Genomic DNA, 12,893 nt, shown 5'->3' on the forward strand with positions numbered 1-12,893 from the left:
AGCGGAGCCCTGTCAATTATAAATCAGCTGCAGTAGGGGAAAGAACCCCTGCACGCTGTCAGAGAGGGGTGTCTGTTTTGGGGTGGGGGTCCTCTTTGCAAGATGTTAAATGTTACACCCCCTGAATATGGGTGTGGTATGGTCTTAAAGCTGTATTAAACCCAAAACCAAGTTATTTTCATCTTTTTTAGTCTTAATGTATTTCCTTTGTGTTTTAATCTGGGATGCTGAAGTCACGGTGACAGAGTTTTGTGTGAGCTGTGGAGTTATAGGATTATGTGACTGACCGGAGTGAGTTAGTAAGCTAAGCAGTCTTTCTGTGTACAAGAAAAGCAGTGAGTTGCTGAAAATTTCATTAGGTCACTCAATCCCTCATTGTTTTTTAATTGCTTGAAATGGTTCTTTCTACATACCAGATGCTGAGGAAAGATCTGAGGTTGCAAGAGCCTTCCAAAACCTCCAATGTTGTTTTTTTTATTTATTTTTTGGAAATACCCCCTTAGTCATAGTTTGCCTCAGTCACTATCAGTGGCGGTGCGTCCATAAAGGGCGCAGAAGCACTGCCACCCCTCTCCTGCTCTCTTAGATAGATTCATGAGCCGCTGCCGCCCCCTATTCATGTGCCCTGCCCCTTGTCGGTTCCCGGGCATATGAATTACAGCGACGGGTGTGTTTTGGAAGCGCCTGATTCGAGCCATAGGCTCCAATAGGCTTCCTGATTAGAGCCTGTGGGCTCTAATAAGCTTCCAAAGGGTAAACAGTGGGCACACTGCTGTGCATTCGCTGATTACTCAGTCTTGTGTTGGGGAACCTGAATAAATTGCTTCCCTAACACTGACCCGCCTCTCAGCCAATCAGGTGCACTGGATGTAGTTACCCTGTCACCTGATTGGCTGAAACAACAGGCGCCTCTACTAGACGCCTGTTGGGACATGAGGAGCCTGTTGGGACATGAGACATGAAGGACCCGCTCATCGCCGTCACCCAATGCCCCACCAAGACTGGGTAAGTGCCGGGCAGACAGCGGGCAGGGGGGGGGGGTTACACTGGCAGCATTTGATGGGCACACTGCCAGCATTTGGCACAGTGGCAGCATTTGATGGGCACCCTGGCAGCATTTGGCACAGTTACATAGTTAGTCAGGTTGAAAAAAGACACAAGTCCATCCAGTTCAACCACAAAAAACAAAATAAAAAAACACAGTAAAATCCTATACACCCAACTTCATACCCACAGTTGATCCAGAGGAAGGCAAAAAACCCCAGCGGAGCATGATCCAATTTGCTACAGCAGGGGAAAAAATTCCTTCCTGATCCCCCGAGAGGCAATCGGATTTACCCTGGATCAACTTTACCTACAAATCTTAGTACTCAGTTATATTCTGTACATTTAGGAAAGAATCCAGACCTTTCTTAAAGCAATCTACTGAGCTGGCCAGAACCACCTCTGGAGGGAGTCTGTTCCACATTTTCACAGCTCTTACTGTGAAAAAACCTTTCCGTATTTGGAGGTGAAATCTCTTTTCCTCTAGACGTAAAGAGTGCCCCCTTGTCCTCAGTGATGACCGTAAAGTGAATAACTCAACACCAAGTTCACTGTATGGACCTCTTATATATTTGTACATGTTGATCATATCCCCCCTTATTCTCCTCTTCTCAAGAGTGAATAAATCTAGTTCCTCTAATCTTTCCTCATAGCTGAGCTCCTCCATGCCTCTTATCAATTTGGTTGCTCTTCTCTGCACTTTCTCCAGTTCTCCTATATCCTTTTTGAGAACTGGTGCCCAAAACTGAACTGCATATTCCAGATGAGGTCTTACTAATGATTTGTACAGGGGCAAAATTATATCTCTGTCTCTGGAGTCCATACCTCTCTTAATACAAGAAAGGACTTTGCTCGCTTTGGAAACCGCAGCTTGGCATTGCATGCCATTATTGAGCTTATGATCAACTAAAACCCCCAGATCTTTCTCCACTACAGACCCCCCCAGTTGTACTCCCCCTAGTATGTATGATGCATGCATATTCTTAGCCCCCAAGTGCATAACTTTACATTTATCTACATTAAACCTCATCTGCCACTTAGTCGCCCAATCAGACAGAGCATTGAGGTCGGCTTGTAAATTGGAGACATCCTGTAAGGACGTTATTCCACTGCATAGCTTGGTGTCATCTGCAAAGACAGAAATGTTACTTTTGATCTCAGACCCAATATCATTTATAAATATATTGAAAAGTAAGGGTCCCAGCACTGAACCTTGGGGTACACCGCTGATAACCTTGGACCATTCAGAGTAAGAATCATTAACCACGACTCTCTGAATTCTGGCTTTCAGCCAGTTTTCTATCCATTTACAAACTGATATATCCAATCCTGTAGACCTTACCTTACACATGAGCTGTGTGTGCGGAACTGTATCGAACGCTTTTGCAAAATCCAAATATATCACGTCCACAGCCACAGTCCACACAGTGGCTGCGCTTGATGGGCACAGTGGCTGCGCTTGATGTGTGTTGGTTTGTTTTTGTTTTTTCAGTTTGTTTGCCCCCCCCCCCCCCTTCTTGCCGGATGTGTTCCTGTTGAGAAGATTCATTGTCCGTTTTTGTCCCAATTGTCATCAGGACTGATTTGGGTGAACTTTTTTTTAATTTTTCAGGGAAACAAAAGTAGAGGAAACATCTCCCAAAAAGGGGAGGCATTTTGATTGATTTTTGTCCATGCATATTTGCATTTGGTGTGTGTGTGTGTGTGTTTGTGTTTGTGTTTTTATATATATTTTTGTCTCCAAATCATTTATGTCATGTTATTCTGTTTCATTTTTTTTTATATTTCCAGGCTGCTATGCAGAAGACATCTTTGGAGAGCTGTTTACTGAAGCAAGCCTGTTTGCTCAGCGTGTGGGAACACTGGGTGAGAGAGTGGAAAAGCTACAGGTCAAAGTGACCCAGCTTGATCCTAAAGAAGAGGAAGGTAAGTTGTTTGGAAAGATACCCGATTTAGGAAAATCATTCTCTCTTATTGTTTAATAGAAACATTATAATTCCATATGTGATTTGTGGTATGATACAAAAACATTTATTGACTGTAGGCCACTCTTAGAAATCTACTTATGTTTTCATCAGTCTCTTAATTGTATTTTTTGCTTTATTTCCAGTTTCTCTACAGGGCATAAACATGAGAAAAGCATTTCACAGTAACACCCTGCAAGATCAACAACTCTTTGTACGTGATTCTCTTTCGGTTCCTGTCTGTGAAACATATGCTACCTGTAACATGCCGCCACCACTCAACATCCTTTCCCCTTACAGGTAATAATGGTTTTTGCTATACGTGTATTGTATGGCTGTGCAAGTCTTATGACCTTGTTTTGTTTCAAAAATCTTGTTTCCTGCCTCTTACAGGGATGATGGCAGGGAGGCCTTGAAGTTTTACACAGACCCATCCTACTTCTTTGACCTGTGGAAAGAACAGATGTTGCAGGACACAAAAGATATCATGAAAGAAAAGCGCAAACATAGGGTAAGAAGCAAAATGCTGCAAGAGATAAGACTGCTTAGATTTATCATCTTACTACTTATCCAGCTGAAATAGTTTTAAAGCATAACTTTACCCAAGTGAGTAAGGAGGGGGGGGAATTACTGGGAAAGATGTGGCAATAGCATTTATCGCTGTGCCGTTCACATCGGTGCAACTTCAAATCTGTGCTTGTTCCTGCACTATTTTTGCCAATTTCAGGTACAACTTGCATAGACATGTCAGCCAAGTCGCAACTTAAGTTGCACGAACATGCGGCTTTGAAATCGTGCGATTACAAATAAAGTAACACTTGAAAGTCCGCTTCAGTGTGAATGGGGGCTTAGGCTATGTTGCAGAGATCTTTGATGTAGCTTGCCAAGTAAAGTGATTGTTTCCCCAACTCAGTGGACAGGCTAGTGGGACACACCTGTGGTGAATACTTTCCTCTATGAAAACGAGACTTTGCCATTTATTCACATAGATTTTTCAATTTGCTTGAAAATCTTTAAGAGTCAGTGAACACTTTTTTACTATTTATAGTGCTGGTTATGACCCTCTAGCGCAGGGGTGTCAAACTCAATTTCATTGTGGGCGGCATCAGCATTATGATTGCCCTCAAAAGGGCCAGTTGTATCTGTAAGATTAGATGTCAGCGCATCCCCTCTCCTTTACATTAGACGTCAAGAGCCACCCCACCATCAGAAGTTGAGTCCCCCACTCTCCCTTACATCACAGTGCACCCCCCCCTTTCCTTATGCTGCTGCTGGGAAGAAGCTGGATGCATTGCTTGAAAGCAGAAAGTAAGGGTCTGGAGTAGGACCAGAGGAGGCCTGGAGCTCTCCTGCAGCTGCAGGAGAGGTGCGAGGGCCGCATGAAATGGCCTGGATGACCGGATTCGGCCAGCGGGCCTTGTGTTTGACACCTGTGCTCTAGAGAATGCTACATGATTATATTCCTTGTCCTTAATATAGTTATAGATGTTTTATATTGCTTGGTTCACTCTTTTCAAATCTTTCAATCCTAGATTTCTTTAATTAGCAAACCTTGTACGTTTTTAAAAGTTTGATGTTTCATAAAACATTTCTTAATTGTACATTAAGGGACACAGGATGCATCCAGGTACATGAGGTTGTGTAGCTGTCTTTTCAAAAGATTGGAAACTAGCAAACAATGCTTTAAGGACTTCCCAGTATAACCCCTTCCACTCCCATCATGCCTAGTTTGTTTGCTTGTGTCTTTAGTAAAACAGACATCTTCTCTACTCTGAGAGAAGCAAATTGTTTCTTTATCCTGCTTCTTTATTAAGACATTTTTTTATATTTAAAAGATTGCTGCAGAATGACTGGGGATCATTTTGCAGCTCCCAGATGGGCTGTTTCTCCCAGATGGGCCTTGCAGCCTGTACCTAGACCCCCCTGTGAGGAATCTGTTGGGCTAGCCTGTAATGTGTTTTCTGACCACTGGACCCTACGTTAGATGCTTTCCTAGACGCCCTTGATGTAAGTTGGCCACAATGTGCTTTAAAGCTTCAGGGCTGCAGTGCACCTTTCTTGTGAAGCCCTGTCCCTGAAACTGCTTAGGGAGTATGCCCAACTGGAGAGTGAAGGCTCTTTGGATGGGGCATGTCCCCTTAATCCTGCCTAATTTTTCCATGTGCTTGGTGGCCCACTGCTGCTGCAGTAAGTTGGGGCCTTTTTGGAGCCTAAGTGTGGTTTGAGTGCTCCTCAAGTTTCTTAAAGTGGGTAACTTAAAAGTACTGGTTGTGTCACTTTTGGTTGTATGCCAGCAATGGGAGGAGGCCCGGCACCTTTTTGAATTTGGCGCCATTGCACAAGCGTTTATTATTTTCTGGAGCATGTTGTCTTCTCAGCTAGTCTCTGGACATCACACCCTGTCTTCTCTTCTGCAATGTGTATTGGGCTCCCTGCTGCCTCCAGTGACGAGGTAACAAACGACATTAACATTTCTTTTTCGTACATCCCAGGACACAGAGCAGGCTATAAATCACAACTTATAAATTAAGCCAACTCTCCATTAGGGAACTGTATGTAACACTTTATTGCAAACCAGGGTAAAACATCACAAGTGCAGTCCACTTCCGCATTTCTGCTCGGAACACGGAAGCTTATAGCTTATTAGACAACACCTCCATCCTCATCCTTTACATACTATTAAGTACCAGGAGGAAGAAGAGGGCAGAATTGGCAGTCCAGTGATGTTTTTTTCCAATCCAAGTTTGAGAGAACCAAACCTTTTCACTCTCACCCAGAAGAGAGCCATTTTAAAAGAACACTTCTGATCAAGACCATGGAGACCAGAGATGGACAGGTCTTTAACGAGCACCATGATTGCTATCGAGAGTGAATACATCCTTTGGAGACTGAGGAAATCTTGGCCAGCAATATTTCTTGTCCCTTGTGTTTTGAACCTTGAAAAAAACTGCTTTCAAATGTCTTTTATGCTGATCATTCAAGTGCGGGAAATAGACCTCCTATAGACATGAGGTTAGTGGATTGCATACTCTCCAGCTGTGGGGGAACTTGATGTCCCAGCATGCCTCTGGCTGGAAGTGCATTCTGGGACTCGTGTTGAGAGCTGCTGGTCTACTTGGCCTGCTATATAGAGTAATTAGCCACTGGATTTCCAGAGAATGATGTGAATGATAGTGGTCTAGTTTACAGATAATCTAAGAAATATAAGGGCAATGTTGTGCCACAATACTGTTTTCAAAAAATCCCAAGAAAGCTTTCTTTTTTTTTCTTCCAAGCAACCTTTCAAAGCTTTAATAACACTTTAGAAATAAAATAAATAATAGAAACTAGACATAAATAAAAAACAATGACTGGGATGGTCAACCTCTACCTTTTAGCATTTCAAAATACTTTACCAATATTTCCAGCCTTTATAATATGGTGGTAGTAACTGAAGGTGTTAACCCATTGTACCACTTTTCCATTTCATAGAGAGAAAAGAAAGATAATCCTAATCGTGGGAATGTGAATCCTCGTAAAATCCGCACGCGAAAAGATGAATGGGAGAAGATGAAAATGGGCAAGGAATTTGAGGAACAGAAAGACAATCTTTCAATTGCTGGGTAAGGGTTTTGACCTTTTTTATTAAAGTATAACTAAAGGCTAAACTTTTCATTTTGGATGTCATAGGGAGAATAGTAAGAAGCCCAGGTTTTTTTCCTGGCTTCACCCCATTCAGCATATTTTCATTCACTTTAGGAGAAACAACAGGGAGAGAAAATCTCTGCCAAATGCCCCCCAAAGATTTTCCTACTATTGCTATTCTGCTGGCAACTCAAATTGTTGGATTTGCCCAACACTTTATATTTCAGTGGCAATGGTCACCAGGACAAACAAAGGGGGTGAATCCTGCTGATGGCGACACAGACGACAATAATAGAATCGCAGTGCTTTTGCCTCCTTACTCCAAAAAGAAAAGAAACAAGAACGTTTTGGCTTTAGCTACCTTAACCACTTGCTGCCAAATCACGTACCTGGTACGTGGTTTGACTTCAAGTGGTTGTACCGGGATGATGTCTGCAGCTGTTTTTTAGAGCCGACAGTTGGCTCCAGCTGTCCCCTCCCGCTGCCCCAAGCTACTAACCAGCACATCTGCCGGCTAGTCGGAGACCTCAAGAAAGCCGGAATCGACTTTGATCGGATCTCCGCTATGGTAACCCGGAAGCGATGACATGACATCACTTGCGGTTTACCAGCATGTTAACGGCGAAATTTTTTGAAAATCAAAAGCATTCCAATATGTCAATCTTGGCGTTTTGAATGCTTTTAAGTGCAAAGGAGGGATTTTGGGTCCTTCCTTTGCAGATCCCTTCATAAAGAGACTAGCGACTAGCATTTAACTCATCTAACTTTCATGTGCATCTCGTCTGTAACAGGGCAACCAATGATTGTATCATTGCATTCTAAATGTTTTCTTTTATGTATTTAAATACATTTTGATATTTTTCTATACCTTGGTATCATTGGCTCACCTACCCCTGACACGACACACCATAGAGTCCTATATCACTGATGCGGTTTCTATACCGACTCAGTTGTTTCTTGTTCTTAATCCCTTCATAAAGAGTTTTGTGCCTATTGCTGTCACAAGTATGATTAAATTCCTTGTGACAGCAATTAAAGTGATCAAAAATTAAAACCAACAGTGTCAATGCCTGATTTTCATACATTGGAAGTCGACTCATGTTCCAGAATGATCTGATTGGGTCCGTCTGGTCAATACTATTATGGCGGCGGAGGAGTGAGTGGCAAAATGCAAGAACAGATATGACAAGTTCTATAGTATTTGGGCCACTTGGATACAGTATGCTTCTAATACAGTACAGGCACCATAATTTGCTGCCCCCAGGTTTATAGTTTAACATAATGCCTATTACAATTTTTTAATTGCAGATATAGTGCTGACTGTTTATTTTTGTTTGTTCCCTCTCTCACCTTCTTTACCCCTCCTTCCCCTCTTATTCTGGATCATAATGTGTGCATTGTTCAGTGTTTATGATACGCGAGTACGCAATCCTGGCTTGGTACACTGGTTTGAAAGCACACCCTCCTGACACTAGTGGACCAGTGCTCCTATTTCTTGTATGCTCCCTCTTTAACTTATGGTCTCCCTTTTGTTTTTCGCAATGTATATTATACTGAAAATGTAAAATATAGATTATAAAAAAAAAAAAAAAAAGCAACAGTGTAAAAATCAAAATTCAATAATTATATAAAAAAAATTAAGTGCCCCTCCGTGCTAGAATGCAAAGGTCAACGTGTGCTTCGGTCCCATGTGCACGCAAACGGTGATCGTCCCACACGTGAGGTATCGACACGAACGTCAGATCATGGATAGTAATTCTAGCACTACACTTCCTCTCTACATCAGTGGTAACCTGTGAAGGCTTTTAAAGTGTCACCTATGGATAGTAAAATTTAGGTAGTTTGACGCCTATGTGCGACATGTTTGGTATCTCTTTACTCTGCATGACATCAACTTTTATATATTACAAAAATGTGGGTTATGTATTGTGTATGTTTCTAATAACATTAAAAAAAAAAAATCTTCAACTTATTCTCTAGGGTCTCTGCTATGAAAAAATATATATGTTTTTGGGTTCTAACAAATTTTCTAGCAAAAAAATAAAAAATTATTTATCACATGTAAACAAAAAGTGCCTGGTCTTCAAGTGGTTAAAGATTTTTCTTAAAAATGAATGTTTTTAAAACAAAATCTTTTTTGTGCATTTTAGATTTCAATTAAATCAAAATGGAACCATAAGTCCTATGGATGGGGTTGATATATCTCTCTATCCCCCACCGCCTCCAAATGATGATATTATTCCAAGCCCACCTCCAGTTCTCGATGATTCTCTGCCGCCTCCACCCATGGATTTTAGGTAAACATTATTTATTGGCTTTCTTGTGAAAAAAAAAAACATTATTTATTGGCAGTTATTTCATTTTAGGTTCTAGTAAAAGCAGTATTAAACCCAAAAGCAAATGTTTATTGCAGCTTACCGGTTCTTAGATGTGATGGCTACATTAGTTTTCTTATTCAGCCTACCTTCCTTCCTTTCTTGCAGATTTGTGCTTACAATGATCAGCTTTTATAGCCTGATAATGCTGATGTCTAAAGGTGCACCTTCATGCAGAGCTGGGGCACTTTAATAGCATGTGTGTTACTGGCCAGATCACCAAAGGTAAAAAAAAATAAAAAAAAAACATGCTGCCATCACATCTAATGCCCCGTACACACCATCACTTTATGTGATGAAAAAAACAACATTTTCTGTGAAGTAAAAAATGACGTTTTTGAAACTTCAATTTTCAAAGACGAAGTTGCCTACACACCATCGTTTTTCTCACAATGTTCTAGCAAAGCGAGGTTACGTTCACCACGTTTTTCCATTAAAGCTTGCTTCATAAGTAGCTTCTGGGCATGCGCGGGTGAAAAAACGTTGTTTTAAACAACGTTTTTTGCTACACACGGTCAATTTCTGTGAAGTAAAAAATTACGTTTTGAAAAACGACACATAAAATTGAAGCATGCTTCAATTTTTTTTTTTCGTTTTTTACAAGACCTAAAACAACGTTTTCCCCCACACACGGTCATTTTAAAGTGACGTTTTTAAAAACGTCATTTTTTTTCATCACATAAAGTGATGGTGTGTACGGGGCATTAGGATTGGTAAGCTCCAATATATTACATTTTAGGTTTAATACAGCTTTAAACTATAGCTGTTAAAGCTGTGTACCCAGTATTCATATTTATAGCACTCCTTTTTTCAAAAGTTTATTGCAGATTTTTACCTTTCTCTGTTCTAACCAGACGGATGCTTGTTTTACCATGCTCTATTTAAAACGGACTGGGAAATTGTCAGAATCCAACTTTTATTATTATCACCTGAGCAATTTCAGTGTTATAATAAGACCCAGGAGCACCATCTGTATTCCTTTTAGCTTTTAAGTCTAGCAATACATTATACAATTTTCGTGTACAATTTTCCTTTAGATTCACCTAAACCATATAATACGAGGTCAAACCTAAACACGTTCAATTTGTATGCAATCAGGCAGGCCCTTGCACTACATAGTTGAAGGTAAATGTAAAGGAAATTGAATAAGAAATTTGTATAATGAAACTCCCTGTTGTAATGGGCGTGCCTATAACTTGATTTCCAGCTCTCTACAAATATCTGGGGAAAAATCAGTGGGCTAGTTACAGGGAATTCGATACTGTAGATTTCACTGGGCAGATGAACCTAGTTTGCTCAGTTTTGCTGCAGATTCAAATATAATACTAACTTGTATAATTATATTATTATACTATTATATAATATATAATTTTTATTGAAAAATTTAAAGTTTTCCTGTAACTGTCCTATTTTTTTATTTAGTTTTTTAAGCCTCCCTTTTTCCACATTTTTGTAATGCAATATTCCTACTTAAAAAAACTGCTCTGAAAAGCTTGTTGCATTAGGGTCTGCCTTGTTCTGCACAGTGGCTCTTCAAAATATTTACAATCCATGTTTTGCTCTTTGTGTAAGACCCCTTTCACACTGAGGCAGTTTTCAGGTGTTTTAGCGCTAGAAATAGCCTCTAAATAGCGCCTGAAAACCGCGTGCCATTCATTTGTGTGTCTTTTCACACTGGAGTTGTGTACTTGTGGGATGCTAGGAAAAGTCCTGCAAGCAGCATCTTTGAAATGAATGGGCAACACTGCCGAAGCCCCTGAAAAGTGCTTCGGAAGCGCCCCGTTAGCGGCCGTAAAGCAGTGCTGCAGCGCCGCTAAACTGAGCATCGCTTTAGCACGGGCGGCGCTCTCAGTGTGAAAGGAGTCTAAATGCGTCCCCAGACTCCTTTTGTCTTCCATGGAAACCCCTTCTAATCATGTCAGATTGCTGATGAACATTCCACTGAAGTCGATGTAGTTGGTGGTGTTCATGCGTAGGGCACAATGCAGGACTGAAGAATTTGAAGAGCGATCATACGGTGACAGACAAGCTTTCAGACAATTTCTGTTGAGGAAATGAAGGAAAGTATAAGTGCATTAAAAAAATCACGATGGCCAAAATAACTATATTTGTAAAAACTGGACAGTGTATATAATGGATCAAGTGATATCAGTGGGTAAAGCAGAAGTTTTGTTGAATGCAGCAACAAGTTGTCTGCTGACCTTGCAACTGATGGAACTGCCAAACAACTGAATGTTTTTAGCTTATGTGGAACAGTACTTAAGGCAGTTATTGTCAATTTATGAGCTAAAGGGGGTCTCAAATGCGGCCCCTGACATCACCAAAGGGTTGCACATAATGTTTAGTATACTTAGTATTAGGGTTGTCCCGATACCGATACTAGTATCGGGACCGATTCCGAGTATTTGCGGGAGTACTCGTACTCCCGCAAATACCCCCGATACCGGAATAGAATACTCTCCTCCCCCCCCCGCCGCCGTTGTTACGCCGCATCCCGCCGCCGTTACGCCGCATCCCCGCTACCGCCGACTGTATAATACGCGCCGGGAACATTACAGCTTTGAATAGCTGCAATGATTCGCGCCGCGCATAGACACTCCCCCTTGCTCGGGTGAACTGTCCAATCCCGAGCGAGGGGGAGTGTCTATGCGCAGCGCGGCGCCAATCATTTTTAAAGCTGTAATGTTCAGGGCCGGCGCTATGCAATAGGCGGGTCAAGCTTGCTGGGGATTCAGATTATTAAAATACCGGCATTTTTTTTTAAATACATGCTTTATGGCGGATTGGCGCCAGCCGCCAGGCTAGGGGGCAGTTGCGCCTGTTACTACATGCCGGACGGACCGCTCTATCCCCAGCCTGCAGTGCCGCCCTAGTAGCGGCGGCAGTGAGGAGATGAGGGGGGAGAGCCGGGACGAGGAGCAGCCAGCCAGAAGTGTCGCATGATCGGTGGAGCGGATAAGATGGAAGCCCTGCATGTACTGGAACTACGGCGGGCTTGCCGCGATATCCGCTCCCCCCCTCCTCCTGGGCGCCCGGCATCTGGTGTCACACCCGGGAACGGTCCAGATTTCAGCGCAGGAGGAGGAGACAAGAGCCGAGCTGGAGGAGAGAGGTGCCGGGCTACACAGGAAGGAATCTTCCCCGGCCAAAGACAACAAGGCTCTGCCTGCTCCTCTCACTGCATCCCCCAGACTTCTACCAGCAGCAGCGGCAACCGCTTCTTACCCTCCCTGTCTGCATCCTCCTCCCTCCCTTTTTCCCACCGCCTTCATCTCTGTGACGGTATCGGTATGATATCCCCGTCAACGTTCCCTTCTTCCCATAACGACAATCACCCCAATATTCCACGAGGAGGGATATCCCTGGAATCGCCCAGAAAGCCACACATGAGACAAGCTTACTGCTGGAACAAGACACTTTATTGACACAAAAACTCAGCTTATATGTGGTTACAGCCTGTTAGGAACGCCCCCTCACACAGTGGGGTTTCCCATACAGATTATAGGAGACAAGTCGGAGCCGACCATGCAGACATGTTTCTTTAGATAAAGACATCAGCGGAGTTAAATACTAGGTGTAACAGCCTGACCACAATGAAGCAATCAGAATAATTAACATGAGCCCCTTATCTAATCATTGTAAACAGTAAGGCCGGTCTCCTTCCCACACACAATAAATCAATTACCATTTGAACTAGGGAGCTGGCTGAGGAAGGGTCATTAACATGTCAATAGCTTGTGACACATGAACCAAGCAGGGAGATTTACACTGACATCCTTCACAATGGCCCCCCTTTTTCTCCCTGCTCCGGCAAACCCGGTTGGACCTTCCCTGGTCCAGTAGGGTTGACGGGTTCAGAGCTTTTAGTCCGAGGTTAACTCCGTTT

The 12,893-nt window shown here is 42.4% G+C and overlaps 1 protein-coding gene across 1 annotated transcript in view; it reads left to right on the forward strand.

Annotated features, from left to right (window-relative positions):
- The window catches only part of WASF2 (WASP family member 2), a 64,486-nt gene that overhangs the window by 36,865 nt on the left and 14,728 nt on the right, over positions 1-12,893 (forward strand). The window contains exons 3-7 of the mRNA XM_040337985.1: positions 2,836-2,970; positions 3,155-3,308; positions 3,402-3,519; positions 6,480-6,610; positions 8,783-8,929. Of these exons, the coding sequence (XP_040193919.1) occupies positions 2,836-2,970; positions 3,155-3,308; positions 3,402-3,519; positions 6,480-6,610; positions 8,783-8,929 (685 nt within the window). The remainder of the gene's footprint in view (positions 1-2,835; positions 2,971-3,154; positions 3,309-3,401; positions 3,520-6,479; positions 6,611-8,782; positions 8,930-12,893) is intronic.

This window comes from Rana temporaria, chromosome 2, assembly GCF_905171775.1.
Source record: "Rana temporaria chromosome 2, aRanTem1.1, whole genome shotgun sequence".
In the NCBI taxonomy this organism is placed as follows: domain Eukaryota; kingdom Metazoa; phylum Chordata; class Amphibia; order Anura; family Ranidae; genus Rana; species Rana temporaria.